This window comes from Meles meles, chromosome 6 (assembly GCF_922984935.1).
Source record: "Meles meles chromosome 6, mMelMel3.1 paternal haplotype, whole genome shotgun sequence".
Lineage (NCBI taxonomy): Eukaryota > Metazoa > Chordata > Mammalia > Carnivora > Mustelidae > Meles > Meles meles.
Window position 1 is genome coordinate 84,952,430 of NC_060071.1, and position 23,748 is coordinate 84,976,177.

Sequence of the window (23,748 nt, forward strand, 5' to 3'; positions counted from 1 at the left end):
CCACATCCAGCTCCATGCTTCCTAGGGAGTCTGCTTGGGATTCTCCCTCACCCTCTGCACACTCCCCCACCAATATAACTAAAAATAAATAATCTTTACTTTAAAAATTCCTCAACTTTTAAAATGGGGGTAGGGTTGTTTTTAAAAAGAATTTTCCCTACCAAGAAAAAAAAAATTCTCCTTTATTATGCTTCAGCTTAATCTACCCTGTTGACTTTTTTCTAATCAAAGCTTTCATTCTTATCAATTATTGCCATAGATTCCTAATTAGTTTTCCTAACCTCCAGCTCCACTTACCTTCTGCAAAATTGGAAAGCCACAGTCAAACTAATTTTCTAAAATTATCACAATTATCACCCCTAATTCAGAAACCACAAGTGGCGCCTTAACATTCTTTGGATCAAAGCTAACTAAAATCTTGTACTTTACCCTTGCATGTGGCTTCATGTTCTGATCCTATTTTTCCTATTTGATCTCATTTTTTAATGCTCCACAACACAAATCTCCCTGATTTTAGACTCAAAGCAGCTTCCTCATCTCACTCATTCACACTTTCTCTCTCTCACACACACACACATACATAAACGTTCTAACTCTACCATGCACTTACCACAATTCTACCTATTCCTTCAAACCACTTCCAGCTCTCCTCTTAAAGCCTTTGCTGATCTTTCCCTGCTCATTCTTATTAAACTTGCATGTACCATAACATTTGACTTTATTAGATATTATCTTACAATTAATTTCATGATAGCTAATATCAAAAATAATAAAGATGAGCTCAAGTTTTATCGCACATGTGAAGTCATAATCTTCCTGAACACAGAGACTGAGAAACACAGAAGAAAAGGAAAATAGGAGATAACATGAAAGTTATTGTTTAAACTAAAGGTCCCAAATTATGTAATAACTATTATTTTTTCATACTAGAGCCAAACACTAGTCTTTGTGTGTCACAGTGCCAAGTTCAGGAGACAATGTAAGAACCCTGCTTTAATTCTAGTGCCCAAAAGCTGCTTAAAGATTAAAGCAGATTTCATAACCAGGTATGAGTCTTAAGTAGTCCCTAGTTTATAGAATACCTCTCAACTACAAATTTAATGTGTATTCATTCTCTTTCTAAATCTACCCAATATTCTAAATATAATAAATGTAAAAAAATGCAACTTCAAATAAATTTGAAGACTAATTCACAGTAATAAGAAAACTGTAAACAGGAGCGCCTGGGTGGCTCAGTGGGTTATGCCTCTGCCTTTGGCTCAGGTCATGATCTCAGGGTCCTGGGATCCAGCCCCGCATCCGGCTCTCTGCTCAGCAGGGAGCCTGCTTCCCCCTCTCTCTGCCTACTTGTGATCTCTGTCAAATAAATAAATAAAATCTTTAAAAAAAAGTGGAAGAAAACCGTAAACATATTAGTAAAGAATATTACACATACAAAAATAATCAAGGCCTAAATGAAAACTCATTAAGCATTTACTAGATAAAGCCTGATTCTTAATTATTGTTGGACTTTATAGGAGAAATACTTTATCAAACTGAACAACAAGAAAAACACTTTCTTTTTTTAGGTGGAGGGCAGGGGAAGGATCAGAGGGAGAAACAGAATCCCAAGCAGGATCCATACTCAATGCAGAGCCTGACACAGGGCCCAATCTCATGACCCTGAGATCATGATCTGAGCTGAAATCAAGAGTCATGAGCTTAATGGACTGAGCCATGCAGGTGCCCCAAGAAAAACTCTTTTTACTACTCTGAATTACATAACAACCCATCTACCTCTTAACCATGACTATCAAATCTGCAAAATGTACAATCTTCTAAACAGATTACAGGACAATGAAAAATATACTAATTATGGCACGTGTAAGCCAAACTATGGACCGATGATTGCTGTGTTCATGTTTTTAAAACCATACTTGTTCTCAAACACACATATTCAGGACTTAACGGAATGTATCTTTCTATAGACTCTATTACTGTAAGTACTCAAGTATTTTACTAAATCTAACATTTTCCCTTTCTCATTAGGTGCCCCCCCCTTTGTTAATCAAACCTTATATTCTAAAGTGAAAGCAACTGTTAGCAGGCAATCTGGAAAAGATAAATTTATTTTATATTTTTTAAAAGATCTTAATTATTTGAGAAAAAGAGAGAGCAAGCGAGCGTGACAGACAGCATGAGTTGGGAGAACAGGGAGAAGCAGGCTCCTGATGAGCAGGAAGCCTAAGGCAGGGCTCTATCCCAGGACTCTGGGATCATGACTTGAGGTGAAGGCAGATGCTTAACTGACTGAGCCACTCAGGCACACCAGTAAGTTTATTTAAAAATAAGGATTTAGTTATGTCTGCTACATTTGTTCTATTTTCTCATTATTGTTCTAATAAAATAAAAGCTTTCACACGAAAACTATCATCTTAAAAAAAATAACATCACAACAGTAAGAAAAAAAAAAAAAACTAGTTCAGCTAGGAAGTGACTCCACAGTTTTAAAAAGTGTACTGATTCAGAGAGTATCAAGCTGATACTTTCTGATCCTTGTCAAAATGTCAAGTTAAGATAGTTAGCTACAAAGTGATTCTGTAGTTTTAATAAAAAGAGTATCAATTTGATACTTTCTAATCCTTGCCAAAATGTGTAAGTTAAGGTACTGTCTTACAGGGATGGAAAAAAAAAAAGGGGGAAGAAATATGAGTTGAACTCAACGGTCTATTTTAAAAATGTGAAATCAGGGGCAGCTCAGTGGTTCAGTCAATTGTGTCTGACTCTTGATCTCATCAGCTCATGTCTTGATCTCCAGATCCTGAGTTCAAAGCCTGTGTTGGGCTAGGTGTGGAGCATGCATGCATATATACATACATGCATAAAAAAAGGTATGAAATTAAAACAGGAAATACAAAACCAACTGCATCCCCTTCATAAGAGACAACTATTTTTGTCTTTGATTTGATATGAGACAGAATACTTAACTGTTTTATGGATTCTTCAAATTTATACTCTCTTGTAAACAGAAGCAGCTTAAATACCAAATATTTGGAGCACCTGGTGGCTCAGTGGGTTAAATGTCTGACTCTTGATTTTGGCTCAGGTTACGATCTCAGGGTCATGGAATTGGTTGAGCCCAGTGTGGGGCTCCACACTCAGCAAGGAGTCTGCTTGAGATGCTCGCTCTCCCTCTGTCCCTCCCTGAGCTTGTGTGTGTGTGCGCATGTTCTCTCCCTGTCTCTCTCAAATAAGTAAATAAATCTTTTTAAAAATACCAAATATTTTACAGCGTGCACCAAGTTGTTTTTAAAAGCCTACTAAAAGTTACTGCTATAAAAGAATAATTTCTCCTTAAATGTTAAAATGTCCAATATACAGATATTCGGACAAAAGTCATACTTGACAAAAATATTACATTTCTTTTTCTTTTTTTTAAAGATTTTATTTATTTATTTGACAGAGAGATAGATATCACAAGTAGGCAGAGAGGTAGAGAGACAGGAGGAAATAGGCTCCCTGCTGAGCAGAGAGCCCCATGCGGGCGCTCGATCCCAGGACCCTGAGATCATGACCTCAGATGAAGGCAGAGGCTTAACCCGCTGAGCCACCCAGGCGCCCCCAAAATATTACATTTCTGTTGACGGTTTGTCATCCTGGATCTGGAGTAACAAGTGACAAAAACTAATATAAAATTTTTTAAAAAACTAGAAAACAATCCAGGGACACTCACTTATAAATTATATATATATATTTTAAATATTTTATTTATTTGACACAGAGAGAGATCACAAGTAGGCAAAGAGGCAGACAGAGAGAGGGGGAAAGCAGGCTTCCTGCTGAGCAGAGAGCCCGATGCAGGGCTCGATCCCAGGAGCCTGAGATCATGACCTGAGCTGAAGGCAGAGGCTTAACCCACTGAGTCACCCAGGTGCCCGTATAAATTATATTTTAAGAATACTGAAAAAGTTAAAAGACTTTCCTTTTCCAATGTATTGACAAGTCAAAGCATATGCAGCAATTCTGTAACATCAGTTAAGAAGGGGAATGACAATCATATTCTATACATGGAAAAGACAGGAAAATTAGCACAAATGGCAATCATGAGAAAAATTAAGACAAGTTCATTCATTCACTAAAAACCAAAACTGTAAACATATATATTTTCAGAATGTGAGTCTTTGAAATGGGAAAAGCCTATGAATCATTTGAAGGAAAGATATGAAATGATGTTATTTTAATAAGCCTCAATTTTAGAAGTCTTAAAAAGCATAGGAGTAACAATAAGCCATACAATAAGACCATCTATAAAAGAAAACATATTACAATTCACAATTTAAACTCTCCACTTGAAAACCTGAAGCAGACAAAAATCTAAGGAAGTCTTAAGAACTTTTTAACTTCTTCCTCATATTTTTCAAACTTCAGATGCTTCACACTTACTCTATATGCTCCACAGTGATTTCTGTTATTGATTTACATGCTTTTATTGAGCTATAAATAACACAGCAAAATGCACACCACCAAAAACTTCTCTAGAAAAATCCTACCAGACCAAATTTTAACATAACAATAAATTTAGAAACTCTCCCAGACTCCCTTCCCCAATTATAGAACCTTTAGAAATTATTAAAGAATGAAAGAAAACTGAGTTGCGGGTCAGATAACAGTACTGTATCATTTACTTTCCTGGTTTTCATCACTGTACTGTGGTCATTTAAGAGGATGTTTTTGTTGTCAGGTAACATATGCTAAACCATTTAAGGAACAACATATCTGCAACCTACTCATTTTTTGAACTATTCAAAATAATAAATGTATATAATTACAGAGAAAGAATAAAGCAAATGCAGTAAAATATTGACAACTGGGGGGTCTGGGTGAAAATTACCTGCAATTCTTTGTACTATTCTTGCAACTGTACTTTTCCTTAAGTATGAAATTATGTCAAAATAAAAAGTTAAAAAGTAGGGGCGCCTGGGTGGCTCAGTGGGTTAAAGCCTCTGGCTGTGGCTCAGTGGGTTAAAGCCTCTGGCTTCGGCTCAGGTCATGATCCCAGGGTCCTGGGATCAAGCCCCACATCGGGCTCTCTGCCCAGCAGGGAGCCTGCTTTCCCCTCTCTCTGCCTGCCTCTCTGCCTACTTGTGATCTCTGTCTGTCAAATAAATAAATAAAATCTTAAAAAAAAAAAAGGTTAAAAAACTAAGGTAAGCTTAATACTTTTGAAGCCTTAGAACAAAATAACTGCATCAAGTCTCTTAAGTTTCATGGTTTCTACTTTTACAAGTATTAATAAAGTATATCTCCTAAGCATATGGCACTTAGCATGAAATTAATACTAAATTATATCTACAATCCAAGGCAAAGTTCACATTTAAGTCATTTTCTTTTGCCTCAGGTGGAAAAAAGGAAAGGTGTAGTGAAGTAAACAAGTTAGAAGACAAATAACCACTAGTTGCTCAGCTCTGGGTTTTAGAATTCTTTCCATTTAAGAGTCAAATCATGGTTGAGTCTTTACAAAGTTAAAAAGCTGATATTCTCACCACTTTTTTCTTTCCATTAAAAAAAAAGCATTTAGGTTGGGTTACATCTGCTGAATCTATATGGTAAAACTAGCAAATAATTTTCTTCCCTCTAAGAAGCTAGAAAAAGATCTGTAGAAATGTAGTATTATGATCCAGTGGGTATAATTCATTCATATATTGGAATAAAAGAAATAAAGAAATCAAGACTACAGCTTGCAAATTATTCTATCTTGTACAAAGCTGTATCTAATAAAATATCAAAATAAAACTCAACAAAAACAGTTAATAAGAATAAGAAAATACAGGAATTATCCTTTTCATGTAAAATTATATCTTTGTATTAATGTAGATCTACCTAGATTAAAACAGAAGTTATGATCCATCAACTGAAAAAAGTTTTTTTATTTCCTTAAGTTTTATCTCCATATCAGGGATTCAGAGCCAACAGGTTCATACTGAACTTGATATATTCAAAGGCAAAAAGGTTTTATTTAAATTCACAATAAGTGCAAAAAGAAACACATTACCTCCTAATACATTCCTGAGACATTTTGCTAAAAATCTTATATGTACATATACAGGAAACCTTAAGACATGGACATTTCTAAAAACATTAAAAATGAGAAAAAATATAAAGGTCTAACTAACGGAGGCCAGGTTAAACCTACCAACTGCAAAACTATGTAATCATTAAAATTATATCTTCTTCAGATGACTGTGCAACATTTAAGACAAAATGAATTAAAATATTACAATATTTTTGTTAAAAAATTAAAAAGGTGGTTTATATATAAGACAACACTTGGAAAAAGTTGTAAAGATATATGGCAAATATTAATCTCTAAGTATTAAGATTGTGGGTCTTTTTCACATTTTTCTATATGTTTCTAGATACTATACTTCCTACACTGTCTGGGTAACAAGGATGTGTTACTTTTTATGGTTATATAAACAAAGTTAGCTCCTTTAAAAAAAAAAAAAGAAAAAAAAACAAAATTTAAAAGACCTGGCTAAATAATAGAGTACATATCTAGATAATAAAACAATACAAAAACAAAAACAAAACCCCCAGTACTCAGACATGAGAGCCTCAGGCATGGCTCTGCAGGCCCAACTTCTAATTTGTATCACAACAATCCTCTTTTGTCCACTTCACATAGTTCTCCAATCTTATATTTCACAACAAGGTAGTTGGTTAAAAAAAAAAAACAAAAAACCTGAAAACATGCTATAAAGAGGAATATTTATTGATATGAAATAATGTCTTCTATGAAATGTCAGCTAAACAGGCAAATAAAACTTTGATACAATTGGGGGTTTTGAATTTTAGCTTCAGTTGATTTGTTTCTAGTATTTCTTAAAGATGTGGGTGTAATATTTTCTAGGTACATTTAGGCCTACAACTGAAAAAGACCTTCAATTGACCTATATATTATTTTCTAAACCTCAAAAAGATATAATCATATCAGGAGGAAAAAATGGGGGGTATTTATATTTTAAATTAAAGCAACATTATCTAACATTTTCTAAAGAAATCAAAAGATGAGTCAGTTCATGAACAGCACACGGAAAATAAGTAATCTAGTATTAAAATAAACTACATTTCATTAAAAAGAACTACACCCCAAAATTCTAATGTTTCATGTCTATATTCAAATAGTCAATCATGCAAAAGTACTTTTATACTAAACATGCATGAATTACGTAGGTAAATGATGTTAGAGCTGAACAAAGCGCCTGCCCAGCACTAAATGTTTTTAAATACAATAAGCGATTCACCGTATAATCTGAAACTTCTTAGAAAGTAGTTTCTTTTCATCCACATGCATAGCAAATTAGCATAATTTTATAAAAGAAAACTGTACAAGTCCCCAAAACTCTCCTTATTAGCTTCCACAATAAATTAAACCATTTAAAAAGTTTTACTGCAAAAAACTTACATGCATTTCAGTTACACCTGCCATTTTATAAACTTCTCTGTCAACAAAGGAATATAAAAAGAATGCCTATATGGTTTTAGCCTTTGCCATCACTTTGTCCTTGACATAGTCAAAAAAGTGAGACTAGGAGAATCAACAGCCAGTTCAAAATAAAGTTTTCCCCAAAGCGAGCTTCAAGTTTCTTCATTTAATACTCAAAAGTCTCAAGATACTTTTCATGTGGGTGTTTTTAAGGTTTGATTCAAAAAATGGAAATGAACTGTATCACTGAGAAGTGCTATAGCTGAATTTATACTTTCACAGTACACTGATCAGACACAACACAGTGAAAATACTATGAAAAAAAGTTACTCAACTAGAGACCAAACAAACCTTACTGGCATCACTACCCTTTCTATTAGCCTTCTACCACAGTAGTCAACAAACTACTAGCCAGGAGAGATTTTTCTGCTGTCCTCTTGCTTTGCTGTTGGATTAAGACCAGAAAGCAGCAATGATGAAAAGGGCTTTTATATTCACTATACTTAAGGATTTCCAAACTAAGAAATATAACCTGGACAAGACAAGTTGGTTATAGCTATAATACCCCATTTATCAAAAACAAGGAAATTGGGGCGCCTGGGTGGCTCAGTGGATTAAGCCGCTGCCTTCGGCTCAGGTCATGATCTCAGGGTCCTGGGATCGAGCCCCACATTGGGCTCTCTGCTCCACCGGAAGCCTGCTTCCTCCTCTCTCTCTGCCTGCCTCTCTGCCTACTTGTGATCTCTCTGTCAAATAAATAAATAAAATCTTTAAAAAAAAAAACAAGGAAATTTATACTTTCTCCCTTTTGAACAAATTTGTTACTTTTAATTCCAAGGCCAATATTCCTTACAAACTGGTAAAATTTTTAAAGCTGTAAACAAAAAAACCTCTCTTTCCTTCATCCTTATTAGTATTATTTAAAGAGATTTTTCATTTGATTAGTAACACAGCCTAAGTTATATTCAAATAAATTTCAATTATACAACAAAGTTTAAAGTTAGTTGCCCCCTGATGAAACCAAAAAAAGGTACACACACACACACACAAAAAGCAAGAGTTGAAGAATTTTTTTCTAAGAGATTGGTATACAAAAATTATAATAGAATCTGCACTTACTCTTCACCCCTTTCTTCCCCTTTCGTTCCTTCTTGTACTGTTCCTTCAGTTTACTTATTAATCCCTGGTCTACATCCCAAACCTCAGTAGGTGGGGAGAGGTCATCTTTATCTACATGCAGCATATTATTAAAAGAAAAAAAATCAGCAGTTGGCAATGCGAGCTGTTGGCAGTAAACTTACAGTTTTACATAATCATAATAAAAATACACTAATAGCATATACCCAAAATACTTTAAAGGTGCAGTTTCAGTTTTGGTATTCACAACTCAAACTCTAAATGCCCATCTCATAAGTTTCGAAACAGTTAATACTAACAGTTAAATGATGCTTCATATCTATGAATCACAAATTTGAAGGTTATTATTCTTTCAATGAGTAATATTCAATGGACTGACATTAGAAACTGTTATACAAAAGAGATCACTGCATCTTTATAAAAATGTTCATAAAAATTATTCAGCCAGCATCAGAAAAGCAAATGAATGAATTACATGCGAACTACTCATAAGAGTGCAAGCTGGAAAGGTCAGTGCCATTTTACTGATGAAAATATTCATGCACCTTCTGTCACACTGATTCTGCATGCACGGGTAACTATACTAATAGAGAGGCATTCTAGTCCAATATAATACATACATATAGTTCCAAAATACATTGTCTCCAATAATACATACAAAGCATTCAGAGAATCCCACCTTGGCCCCCACCCCACCCAAATAGTTCAACATCTCATTACCTTCTTCCATTGGTCTACAACTAAGATTAGCAAAAAAAAAAAACAAAAAAACAAAACTCAAATTCCACTGAAGAATTTTTTGAGTTGATTTTTTTAGGGTAAGATAAAAGCAGTGACAAGCATGGAGAAGTGAAAACATACATTTGCTGTACATCTGCTAAAGAAGAAACTTCAGCTATTTTAGCTGAATAACAAATCTGTATTTATTTTAAGTAAATACTTGTGCCTGAAAAAATTTTACTCTATCGTAAACTAGAAGAAAACAGCATTAAAAAGAAGCAGAATAAAAATAAGTCTATTAGAATTACTTTAAGTATTAAGGGATTTCCCTTCATTTGTTTAGTTTTAAAATAGCCATGTCATTAGAAAGTTTAACATTCTGTTACAGAGTAACAGGTATGCGTTTATGTAACCATGTTACTAATTAAGAACTGTATCAAAACACACAGGCTAAGTCACTGAACAGGACTGACAGAATAGTGAGATTTTAGGGAAACCACACTTGCTAAATTTCTGGTAACTCATTATATTCCAGATTACAAGTCTTGTAAAACTGCCTAGGCCTCACTGACTTAATCCATACAGTGGACATTAAAAAGCCTTTTTTGCCCCTTATAGACTGCTATTTGTAGTAAATATAAAAATTCTCATATTTGAACGGCATGTAGAAATTCAATTACTTACTGTACCTTGAGCCTTTTCTACTACACTTGTTATCACTTTCTCCCCTATGGATATACCTATGATCTTGGGCAATCTGGATGTAAAAAGCTAAATTCAAAGCTTTAAGTTAATTTACCAACTTGAATTACTCAAACTAGGTTGCTCAAGATTGAAATGTATACATAAGATTATCTGTCAAATTTGCTATTGTAGTACTGTTTGTAATACTGCAGTAATATTGATTTAAAGAAAAAATTTACTTTTGTGTACTCTAATCATGAAGTTTACTGAAAACGGCTGTAATCAGAAATTATTCTGTGAACTCACTGGATACTCCCAAAAAAAAAGTGATCTAAAGAACAAATCAATTGCATTCATCTTAATAAAACTAGCAATTATTGTTTAAGTAACCACTTAAAATAAGCCAAACTACACATTTTTAAACCTACAGAAAGAAAATTTAAAAACAAAAAAGCTTCAGTGTTATAAACTTTATGTAAGTAATGCCACAGGACAGAAAATTTTAGTAAGATAGCCCCAAGAGTTTTTTAAAAGACCGCTGTAGAAAAAATAAAGTTGTAACTCTAATTCAAGTAGCAAAGGGTACTAGAGTGGAAAAGCAAAAGGGAATAAAAAGGGTAAGCCTAAGGAAAAAAAAAACAAAAACAAATATTACTTGCAAGATAACCTAAAGTCTAGAAAACAAAGGTTAACTCAAAGCAGTGCAAAGAACAGGTTGGTGAATGCATATGTGCACAAAAAACATCCTGAAACTTGCCTGGTAATAACAGCTGATTTGATACTGCTTATAAGAAATAGTTAAGAGCAAAAGGGAAGAGGCAGCATAATCTTCTACATATTAATTCTGTTTTGTTAATAATCTAGGGGGGGAAAAAATACCAAGAAATGAGGTTGAATCAGTTAGGGGAACTTTTTTGTTTAAAAGAAAACACAAATATGCACACACAAAAAAATGACCCTTAACAACTCAAAACCACAAAAACATAAAATTCTAATATGGTAATTCTAACTATCAGAGTAGAAGAATTATATAAATCTACTTAATATAGCATAAAAATGTAACATTACTTTATGCAAATATTCAGTACTTTAATTATCCAATCCATAATATTTAAATACAAACATTCAGGAACTAATTACATTTGGTAGTCCTACAAATTTCCACAAATCACACTTTCAAAGTGGAGGAGAAAATAACCAAACATGCTCAAAATGCCATGTCTCCATGAGAGAAACAGCAAAATCAGAAATGCCTACTACTATTTTTGATTATGAGAAGAACTAAAAACTACCAAAATTAAACTCAGATTACCTAATGTAGGTAACAGAAGAAAAACAGGATTTAGAAGCTTCCTAAAAAGCAGTGGTTTTATATGATGAAAGTATTCAAAATTAGAATATCTGAGATTTATAATGTTACAAAATAAAAAACAACGGACTACCCACTGTGGGTGGGTACTGGAATATGTTTCAGTAGGATACATTACTTATGAATAACAAAAAAATAACAAAAAAAAGGTCTTTAACCCAATAATTTAAATCTCAAAAACTGTCACCTTCCCATTTTTAAGTAAATTCAAATTTAAGCAAATGAGTTAAATAAAGTTATGTTTGTATATCCATCCTCTTTGTTTTGGAAAAACTGAATATAGCACCTGTTGAGTAGAAATGAAAAATACTGCATAGATCCTTTGACAGTCTGCATTTGGTAAGGAAAGAAACTGACTGAAAATTTTGTTCTTTTCCTTCTAAAGAACTTAAAATGCTTTAAAGATGGTTCAGTCTCATCTGGAAGGAAGAGACTTTCAGTTACTTCCATATACACAGATTCAGGTCACGGTCAAATAGTAACAGTGAAAGTGAATAATATTTTACAGTTATCACTCACTAGTTAGGTCTGCTTTTGAAACTGCTCTAGAGCCAAAAGCCTTCGGACAGAAGGACCAATCGACTACACACAATATACCATTTCATTATTAAAGAAATAATGCCATTTTACACAAACTAAATTCCTGAAATTTTTGTATATTCTTTTGACTAACAGTTAAAATTCCAGCAATTTTAGGCAAAGAAAGCAGGAATGGTTATATGCCAAGCATCAGCTATGTAGATATTTGAAAACTGTTGATTATTTTCTTTAAGGAAAATAATCTAAATATTCATCAGTAAGACCCCAATTAAATAATGGAACATATTGACAGAATATTATAAAGCTATTAAAAATGTTGCTCCAGAAGAACAATGTATTGGGTTTTAAAAAGTGTGGGTTATAAACCGGAACTAAGCAAAGTCCTTTGTTAAAGACAGATACACTACATAAATGTTAAGCATGATTCTCCTTACACAGTGGCATTAGAGGTTATTTTTAAATTCTTCTTCACAGGTACGTATGGGTTTCTAAACTCCTAAAATACACGAATTACAAAATAATTATATACTTATATAGTTATAAAATAACCTGGGGGAAAAAAACAGTACTTTAGAATCTACTGGGGAAAAATTAGGTATTTCTAACATTGAATGGGTTGCACAAAGAAGCTTAAAGAAAACTTTTATACTTTTATTGTGCCCCTTGAGCAAGGCTAATTCTTAAGAAAAGTAAACTAGAATATAGCCATTTTCAAATAGTAAGTACAAAAATGTATATTCAAAGTCTAGAAGGTAATTCCGAATTTTTTTCATATTTTCCACTAACGTGCCTCTTCTCTTTCCACTTAGAAGAGATAAGTAAAGGTCTGAAACAATGCTTAAGAATTAGAATCAGTAAGAAAGCAAGTAACAAAACGCAGATTTTTAAGTGCTTAAATTGTTATCAGGATAGTAAATAATTACATTACCTCTTGGGTTTTGTTTCTCCTACTATTAGCAAATTCAATTTCAGTACACAAATGAGGCATTTTTAAAAAACATGTGTTCCCCATCATCAAAGTAGTTTTTAAGTAGTTAGTGATAACTCCTCCTGCTAGTAACTAAGCAACTTTGGTGTTCCTTTGAAATGTGCAATAAGGTACTTAGTGACCTTCTCCAATAAAGCTCTGTAAACATAGTGTGAGTTCTACCTGCCAGATAACATGCTGGTTTTCAAAGCTGATTGAATGCACAACAGAGTGGACCTCAGCTATTATCGTAGTATAATTTTTATACTTTTATTTTCTAATGGAGTTTTAAACCCTTTAAAAATAGAACTGTTTTCTTTCAGTTATAGCTGTATTATTATTAGCATTACATATCATTTCCAAAGGCTAGGCCCTAACATGCACACTAAATATATGTAGTAAAGTTTAATATCTTCACTAAACCTTGTTCGATGTAAAGCTGTAATTCAAGATTAGGAGCTTTATTACTTTCTAGCAATAAGTCAGGTAACATTGTATGGGCATAACAATAGTTAAATCTTTAAACCTAGATTCATTACCAAGTTAAATAATGGGAATGTTTAAAACTACATACAGGCACTTTTTTTTTTTTTTTTAATTTGCTAAGAGGAAAAAACTTGGACTTCTTTCAACTTTAAATCAAGGTAAGTTTCAAAAATCAAAATCCACCAAAACGCATACATTAAACAATAGTTTTGTCACCATATCTAAATAAATTGGTACAAAATACCCTGAGCTTATTCAACACCACTTCCCCTTGTTTTTGTTCAACTGCCACCATACATTCAAATACTCACATTCCACATATAATATTCAATACCAATACATCCTTAAAGGCTATTCTCCCGCCCCCATATTTCTTTATCACCTTACCCCATTCTGTGCCATCCCCTGAACTCCGTGCTTCTCCAGCTCCTTCACCATCTTCAGCTGTCACTAAAAAATCAAATTCTTTCAGTGCTTCCTCAGTATCAGGATCATCAGTTAGGTCAGCAGCTAAACCTTCATTACCTATCTGTAAATGGAACATAAGCCAAGAATTACTTTTATTCTAGATTTTAAAGGGGTCCTTTATATGTTTTCACACAATTATCTTTATAGTTGCACTCCCATTTTTAAATTATTTATACAAAATTTTAGATTTTTCTATTTATTTCACCAATCCCCAAATACATGCATATAAATGGCAAATATAAATTTCTTAACAGTGTCATGTGAAGATTACTATAAGATGTGATACAAGTAATCTGGTAGTAAAAAAAAAAAAAATGGTAGTTAAAAAAATGGTTACAATAATAATCAAAAGTAGTTCACTTCTTTAATTATAATAGGATCACAATTATCCCTATTTATAGGCCCTTTCACTCACTTACATTCTGATAATACATTGTGTTGAATTGATTTCACTGAGAACTGCACATGTAGTCCATAATTCACAAGGTTCTGGCATGGCTAATATAATAAAGAATATTAACTGATCTTAAGTCACTAGCTGTGATAATAATAGTCCTTTGCCTCCCAAGGGAAAAAAAAAGGAGGGGGGATCTCTCCATTTACCCATGTTATACACATGAGTATGCTACATACATGAAATGTGAAAGGAAGGCTGAAAACAGCTTTAATAGCCTAAAAACTTTTAAAGAACAAGAACATTATTATAATATCCCAAGAAAACAAAACTTAACCCATGTACTTTTTTTTAGATACAAGAAATACTCTATACTACTGTGGTAATTCATAAATGGATCATCTAATTTGTGTATACTCTTATAGCTAACCCACATCACCGATAAAATTGGTAACTCAGTTTCTTAGGTTATGAGGAAAAGTAAATTTTTATTAACCCTTATCAAAGAACAAGAATGTAGACACATACATTTATAAGCTATAGTTTAGTCCCTCACCCAGAGTGGGAGTATCCCCACTGCAGCTTCAGTTTATTTACCACCTGTTTACTGTACACGAAGAGACAGACTTCAGCAGTGAGTCTTAATTGTAGCAGGAGTGGATAAGGTGGTTTGGTTGTTTTTTTTTTTTAAGTTTCAAAGTGCCAGACTAGTTCTATTGAAAAAAAGACTCCCTTTTGCTATTTAGTGAATGATACAGCAAATAATAATTTTTACTATAGGTGGGTAATAGTAAGAACTGACAATATATAAAACTTTCAATCAAGATGATAAAATAAAAAATAATCCATCACTCCTCCAAATACATGTGTATATGTATTTTAGCCAATAAAAATTAAAAACTGAGTTCCTACTTTGTGTTTATTCATCCTATGTTTATCTTTTCCTTCTGGGATGCCTTCAATCATGTCATTTTCCTCTTCTTCATCACTGTCATCAGCATTTTCTAAAAAATTGAATGTCTCAAGAACATCACCAGAGGGCCTGTCAAAGGGGACAAAGATGAATCCAAATAGTCCAATGGTTAATTCTAATATTTCTTTGTTTCCTATTTTAAAACAGTACTTGAAAGTAGTATAGAGATTCAAATGATAACCTATTTGTAATATATTGCCTAAGCATTTTACCCAAGAAAATAATGTTTTGAAGATTGTTTTCTGACTAAAGTAAAAGTGATTGTTTTGTTAAGTTTCTCTTTGAGTAATTACTGTGTTAAAATCTTATAGTAACAGACACTCAAATGCGGTATTATTTCTCAAAATAAAGCCATCATAAGCAAGCAAGTAAACTTAGCATTTCTTATAGCTCTACAACCTCTTACAGAGGTCCAAATGTCTGAAGACTAAAACGTGCCCAGATTTAAAGTTATGGGGTAAATCAGATACAGATATTCCAATCTATTTCACAGACTTTCTTACCTATAAAACAGGATTCTTCCTATACTAAAGAAATACTTTCTTCAAGTCTTTCAGAATCATTCATTTAATAGGTAATAACGATCATCTATTTTAATCTACCTATGAAGTCATTTTTTAAACTGTAATTTGAGTCCCTTCTCTATGTACAAAAAAGAGTTTTCAAATAGCTGTTTAATATCTAATAACAAAGCAAGAGAACAGTGAAAATTTCAGCCCAACAAAGACTTACACAATAAAATTTTCTGCTCTACCATTAACTAGATGACTGAATTTGGCCAAGTCACTTAAACCTTTTAGCTGCAATTTCTTTACCTATAAACTGTCTGGGTTGAACTAGATGATCTTTTGGTACCAAAAAGAGTAACAATCTAAAATACAACTCAGACTTTTTTTTTTTTTTTTTTTTTAAGGGGGCAGGGCCTGGAGGGGCAAAGAGAGAGAGGGAAAGAGAATCTTAAGCAGGTTCCATGTCCAGTGCAGAGCCCCCAGTGTAGGGCTTGATTCTCACAACCCTGAAATCATGACCCGAGCTGAAATCAACAGAAGACAGGGTCACCTGGGTGGCTCAGTCTGGTGAGCATCTGACTCTTGGTATCAGCTCAGGGCATGATCTCAGGGTTATGAGATCAACCCCTTGTATCAGACTCCACACAAGTGCAGAGTCTGCTTGGGGTTCTCCCTCTCCCTCTTCCCAAGTGCAGATACTCCCTCTCTCTAAAATAAACTAAAATCTTAAAAAAAAGAAGAAGAAGACACTTAACCAACTGAGCCACCCAGCCACCCTAATTCAGACTATTTTTTAACATAGCATAGGATTTTAATAGGTCTACTATATACTCTACCTAATCCAGCTCATGGTTTAAGGATCTGAATAAAAACTGAATGTAGAGAGAGATGGTTTTCCAAATACAAATCAGTAAAACAAAGAAATTACCACAGTAACAGAACACACACTTTCATCTCATTATTTACAGTATGTCTGAACATCTGGGGATTAAATGAAAAGCAAAAAAGTAAGTGGCAAAACTGGTACATTAATGACAGAAAAATAAAACCAGTACATTTAAGATATGAGAATTCCATTTCAAACTCTCACAAATTAAGTAGTACTATTCCTTGAATAGAAATGTCTGTCTATAAGGGCGCCTGGGTGGCACAGTTAGTTAAGCGTCTGCCTTTGTCTCAGGTCATGATCCCACAGTCCTGGAATCAAGTCCCATGTTGGGCTCCCTGCTCATCAGGGAGACTGCTTCGCCCTCTCCTTCTGTCCCCCCACTTATGCTTGCTCTCTCTCCCTCTAGTTCTCTCCTTCTCTCAAGTAAATAAAATATTAAAAAAAAAAAAGAGAGATGTCTCTAAAGTGAAAATCATGTTTTAAGTTTCTAAAACTGTATTTTTTTAAACTGTATTTTTTTTTTTAAGATTATTTATTTGACAGAGAGAGATCACAAGTAGATAGAGAGGCAGGCAGAGAGAGAGAGGGAAGCAGGCTCCCTGCTGAGCAGAGAGCCCGATGCGGGACTCGATCCCAGGACCCTGAGATCATGACCTGAACCGAAGGCAGCGGCTTAACCCACTGAGCCACCCAGGCGCCCCTAAACTGTATTTTTAAAATAAGACTTTATTTGTCAGAGAGAGAAAGGAGGGAGAGAGAGAGCATAAGCAGGGGAAGCTGAGGCAGAAGAAAAAGCAGGTTCCTCGCTGAGCAAGGAGCCCGATGTGGGACTCGATCCCAAGATCGTGGGATCATGATCCGAGCCCATGGCAGATGCTTAACCAACTGAGCCACCCAGGCATCTCTTTAAAATTGTATTTCATCACAGCAATACACGTGGATGGCTTTAAAAGACAAACAGAACACAATCTATAAAAGAAAATGAATCAGACTTTCCAGTATTAAAAACTTTGTTCTTCAAAAGACAGTGTTAGGGGAACATAAAGAAAAGCAAAATATTGGGAGAGAATATTTGCAAGTTATATATTTTATGAAGACAACCTGTGTCCATAATACATAAAGAACACTTAAATAACAGTAACAAATAAAAACAATAAAAAATGGGAACATTATTCAAAGAGACACTGTATCAAAAGATGCATAGATGGCATAAACTGATGGTCAACATCATTACTCTTTAGGAAAATGAAAATTAAAGCCATCACAGACTATGAAAGGTCTGAGACTTTACCCTACTTGCATGCTAACAAACTGTTTCTTTTGAGATGCTTCTTTTTAGCATTCATGATGATGGCCTTTGTATTTTTTTTTTTTTTACTAATTTTATAGTGTAATTGGGACGAATCTTTTCAATCTCGAAACATCCTTGAAAATTAACAATCTATAAATTTATTCCAGAAAATTTTCTTTTATTACTAATTTAATAATCTTTTCAAGACATTTTACTTGTTCTCTCTGGAACTCCTAGTCAGATGTTGGCCCTACTGATCTTTGAATTTACCTCTTTTCAGTCCTACTTCTTCTTTCCCCTTTTCTCTTTTCGGAGGGTAGAGGTGTGGGGGGGTGGTGATTCTTCAATCTTATCCTCCAAGTTTTATATGGAAATTATTTCTATCACACCTTTTAATCTCTAACAGCTCTTTTTTATTTTTGATTGAACCTTTTCTTAGAGCTTTTAAAATTTAAGTTCGATTAATTAACATATAGTATATTATTAATTTCAGAGGTAGAGTTCAGTGATGCATCAGTCTTGTAAAATACCCAGTGCTCATTACACCCCATACCCTCCTTAATGTCCATCACTAAGTAACATCCCACTTGTTTTGTAGAGGTATTATCTTCTCTCAATCTTTTCAGAAGAGTAATTATAGTTTTGAAAATCTGCTCCCTGTTTTGAGTTCCTTTTTTCTTTGGTTCCCTGGCTTCCAATTTCCGTAGTAAAGTGTCTCCTGAAATGCTCACCTTTAAGAGCACCAAAGGCTAACTGTATGTACTGAGTACATAGGTGAGGTTTGCCAAAGTGACTGGCTTCACTTCTGCATGAAAGGACAGAGCCTCACCATTTCACCAGCAGATCCCAACTGTCAGTATCATTAAGTCTTTCCTATTTATGTGATAAATTTCAACATTCTGCCTGGAAGGGATGTAAGACCCATTGCCAATATAACAGAAGCCAAATACTAGAAGAAAACAGGAGTCTCACTGCTCAGCTGGAGATTCAGATAATCCTCCTGTTTCCAGTTAAGTAGATTCTATCCTAGAGTTGCTTTATATCTTAAGAAATCAGAAATCATGGAACTTCACTGGAAAATATACCACCACAGGTGGAGGGGTGTTTAGCTCTGAGATTCTAACGACCTCTTACATAAACTTTAAACCAATACTCCAATCATAACCCCCTCTAAACCCAATCCAGATGTATCTGATACTTCTAATTCCTTAGCCTTTAGAGCTTTGCTGGCATTTTAAGACTTTAATTGGCTTGTTCCTTTTATTATTGCTCCTGAATGTCCCTAGATTTAAGGCATGTGATATTTCTCCATTTTCTTTCCAGCCTCCAAAACTGTTAAATGCTCCCTATCTGCTGAACAGTATATCCTCCATACTCTTGCCAACTTTTCAAATTGTTAAACTCACTCTATCCAGATGTATGGTACATCTTCACATTCTTTCTACATATTCAGTTTTTTTGCTCTTCTGCGTTAATGCGTTTTAGAAAAGTCTTTAACTGTAATTTTAACAGAGGTTTCAGAAGGCACATAACTAAAATGTGACTTTTTAAATCCATGATGCTTAAGCAAAAATCTTTGTCTATGGCTTTTGTAATAGTTGCTTTTTTTTCATTGCCAACTATGTATTTACTATCCTCTCTCACTGTAAAAAGAAAATCAACAGAATAAGAAAATTAAGGTGTAAAAAAAAGTAAAAAAATTAAAAAAAAAAGAAAAGAAAAAGAAAAAAAAAAGAAAATTAAGGTGGCTCAGTTGGTTAAACAACTGCATTCGGCTCAGGTCATGACCCCAGAGTCCCAAGATCAAGTCTCGCATTGGGCTCCCAGCTCCATGGGGAGTCTGCTTCCCCCTCTGACCTTTTCCCCTCTCATGCTCTTTCTCACTCTCTCTCAAATAAATAAAATCTTTAAAAAACAAAATTAAAATGTCCAGATGAAGAGAAAATAAAATGGAAGCCAAGGGCAAGGTTGGTAAGTAAAAGGCTAAAAGTCAGGCGGGGGTGAGGGAGCATGTCTGCAGGGCACAAACATGGCAAGAATCCAAACAGAGTAAAAAGAGAAAGAGAGCAGCTACTGGAGGTTCACAGGTAAATCAAACCAATTACTAAGAAGCAGCAAAGATTTTCCAGTTGCAAGATCTAAGAGAACTCTGTGCTCCTTGAATCCTCATAAAGTAGATGCTTTGTGACATGATGCACTGTGCATTCAAAACACCCCCCTCCCCAATAAACCAACAAATACAAGAGTGACATTCACTCAGCAGAATCTAGTAAACATTACCCTGGTAGGGTCACATTTCAATAGGATTCACATTCCACCACAACTGGCACTTACTATGTTCTAAATGCTTCCCTATTAATTCATTTCTTCTTCACATTAACCCTATCATCACTATTTTATCAGTGAGGAAACTGAGGCACAGGAAGGTTAAGTACCTTGCCCAAAGTCATGACTAATAAGTGGCAAGTCACAATCTAAACCTAGTCAGTCCTCCTCAGAATTTACATTCTAAACCATTAAATCTCTAGTAATACGATCTAAAATTTGCCACTGCTCTGTTAAACATTAAGATTGCTTTTAACTTTTTACTATTATAAGTTAAGAATGTGATAAACATCCTTCTGCTAAAATCTCAACATGTTAGATCATTTTTCTCATTCCTGCTTTTCAAAGGCCCGAGTAATAGCTGAACCACACATACCTGCATTAGTGCAGATTCAAAATATGTAAGTATACTCATTAAAATGGAAGTCAGCCTTGATTAAGAACAACTATTACCTAAACATCTGTGGACACATGAATGGAACAAGAAAATGTGGTATATACATACAGTGGAATATTATTTAGCCAAAAAAAGAAGGAAATCTTGTCATATGCTACAACACGCTAAACCTTCATGACATTATGCTAAGTGAAATAAGGCAGTCAAATAAGGACAAACGCTACATGATTCCACTTACATGAAGTACTTAAAGCAGTCACTTACAGAAACAGAAAGTTGAATGGTGGTTGACAGGGGCTGGTAAGGGGAGGAAATAGGGAGTTGCTATTCAATAGGTATAGAGTTTCAGTTATGAAAGATGAAAAAGTTCTAGAGGTGTACTCTATAACATTGTGCTTATGGTTAACAATACTGTACTCTATACACTTTAAAAATGGTGAAGAGGATAGATCGCATGTGTTTTTCTTTAAACACAATAGAAAAGAAACCTATTAAAGTCTTAATCTTGCAAAGGTAAGGAGCTTTACAAGATTAAGTCTGGTGTGGAAATTTAATTCAGATTCAGGTGTGCTAAACTGCATTCCTCTAAATGAGAGGAACTACTCAGCCTGATTAGCAAACAAACTTAAAAATGCATAATACTTTTGCTTCTTCTCTTATACCACAAAAATATTCTGTGTTTCCTGAAATCCAGAGTAAAGAAAATAAGAGCTCTATTTGATGTCAAATGTTACTGAAGAGACCTTATTTCTCGGAAATAAAACCCCTAAAGCAAAGGTTTATGTTAACTTGAAATTTTTAGTACATGTTTTAAACAAAAGCATAATGTCATGAAATAAGCAAAGGTAAGAAATAATGCTAGTTTATAAACAATACATAGCATTCATTTCTTAAGCTCTAAAGGAACTCAAGGAACTCATTTTGCTTCTTTCCATTTTCTTTTTCTTTTCTACGTCCTTCCAACCTATGTTTTCAAGGAGACATCTAGTGGTTAAAAAAAAAAAAATTCTACCTACTTAACACCTTGCATTTATAAAATCTGTATTAACCAAAGGTATGTATGACAGACAAAAAACATCAAAGGTGATGAGGACATGAAGAAAGTTCTGGTGGGAATGTAAAATAGTTTACCCACTTTGGAAAAGAATTTGGAACTTCCTTGACAAGGAATGGATAAACAAAATGTGATATATCCAATACAACAGAGTATTACTTGGCAATAAAAAGGAATGAATTACTGACACTTGGATGAAGCTTAAAAAACATTATGCTGAGGTAAAGAAGCCACTCACAAAATAACCATTTATATGAAATGTTCAGAATAAGGAATCTATAGAAACAAAGTAGATTAGTGGTTGCTTAGGGTTGGTAGTGAAATGAGTGCAGAGCAGAATGGGGAGTGTTGGCCAGTGAGTTTGGGGTTCCTTTTGGGAATGATGAATATTTTCAAAACTAAGATTGTGGTGATGGCTGAGAGACTGAATTTCCTAAAAATAAACTACATACTTTAAATGGCAGAAATGTACAGTATGTGAATTTTAGCTCAGTAAAGACATTAAATTTTAAAAAGTATTAACTGATGGCTTTCTGACAGCAAACTTAACACAAAACCTTGTTTCTTTCATACTTGTGTGTAAATTGCTACTCTAATTATAGAGTACCATTATAATTTATTGAAAATACCCTATCAAAAATTTAAATCAGGATGTTAAAGTAGCTCTGAACTGCCTGGGTGGCTCAGTGGGTTAAGCCGCTGCCTTCGGCTCAGGTCATGATCTCAGGGTCCTGAGATCGAGTCCCGCATCGGGCTCTCTGCTCAGCAGGGAGCCTGCTTCCCCCTCTCTCTCTCTGCCTGCCTCTCTATCTACTTGTGATCTCTCTCTGTCAAATAAATAAATAAAATCTTAAAAAAAAAAAACAAAACGAAATTACTCTTAAACTGAAATTTAAATTCTGCACCTACTTCAGAACTATAGCCAATTTCTTGGTATCAAATCTTAACAGAGATCAATTTAAATTTGCCCATGGTACCATGCAGGAGGGAAAAAGTCTTTAAATCTGAACTCTACCTGCTTTAAAAATTAACAATAGTAACATGTTAAAGAGATTCATAGTATCCATTATACAACCAATGTTAACCAATAAGTACAGATCATACCTTTTGATTTCTTGTCCTTTTTGCTTAGGAGATTCACCTCCATTCAGGATCTGTTCCAAGTTCTTTGTTTCTACTGATCCATTTGGTTCTGAATTGGATAGTCCAAGTAATGACCTTACCCGCTGAGACCGTACATCTAATATTGTATCTGTGTAACCTACTTCCTGAAGATATCTATAAGAGAAAATTTAAAATATTAAAACTCATATATTAAGACCTACAACTTGTTAACCCAAAATCTTATCAAGGAATTTCAGAAAAACCCCTAACTCTCTAAAATACAATCTTCCTTTGCCACAAAACCTTCTTCTCAATAGACTAGTTCCAATTCTAAGAAAACAAGGCCAATTATAAACCAAAATTTAATTAAGAAAGCATATAGTATGCTAACACTAATTAAGGGATAATTATCGTGAAACCTAAAAAGCCCAAGAACCTTAAAAAGCTTTAGGAGTTGATGATATATTAAAAAAAAAAAAAAAAAGTCCACAAAGTGATAAAGAATGAGTAGAACTAAACCTCAGTAATGCAACATTCTAAGCTTAAACCTGGGTTCTTAGCCAGAGGATGATGCATAGGTTAGTTATTCTTCTAGGACCTAAAATCTGGTACTCAAACTTTCTTTATATCTAACTTAGGATGCAGGATGCTATTTGAAAAGAAGAAAGGGACCAGATTATGACATAATACATAATGGGTCATGAATGGCTTTGTGTGATAAAGAATTTCTTCTAAAAGTATTTGACAGGCTACGGAAGGATGTTAAAAGGAGTCTTAGACACTACTGGCAAAGAACGAAAGATTTTTAGGTGAAAGCCAATGATAGGGAAATTGGTTAGAACACTATTAAAACAGCAAGAAATAAAACTGAAGCTAATAAATGTGAGAAAATAAGCAAGATATAATCTTAGAGACATGGTGCACAAATAAATATGGCAGAAGAATTTAAGGAGATGGATGCCTGGGTGGCTCAGTG

General features: G+C 34.1%; 1 protein-coding gene across 2 annotated transcripts in view; it reads right to left on the reverse strand.

Moving 5' to 3' along the window:
• The window catches only part of STRN3 (striatin 3), a 115,957-nt gene that overhangs the window by 24,429 nt on the left and 67,780 nt on the right, over positions 1-23,748 (reverse strand). Inside the window, exons 5-8 of one of the 2 annotated variants that reach the window (XM_046008902.1) lie at positions 22,773-22,946; positions 15,143-15,272; positions 13,756-13,897; positions 8,585-8,695 (exon numbers count right to left, since the gene is read on the reverse strand). In XM_046008902.1, the coding sequence (XP_045864858.1) occupies positions 8,585-8,695; positions 13,756-13,897; positions 15,143-15,272; positions 22,773-22,946 (557 nt within the window). The remainder of the gene's footprint in view (positions 1-8,584; positions 8,696-13,755; positions 13,898-15,142; positions 15,273-22,772; positions 22,947-23,748) is intronic. The other variant, XM_046008903.1, reaches the window with a different exon arrangement.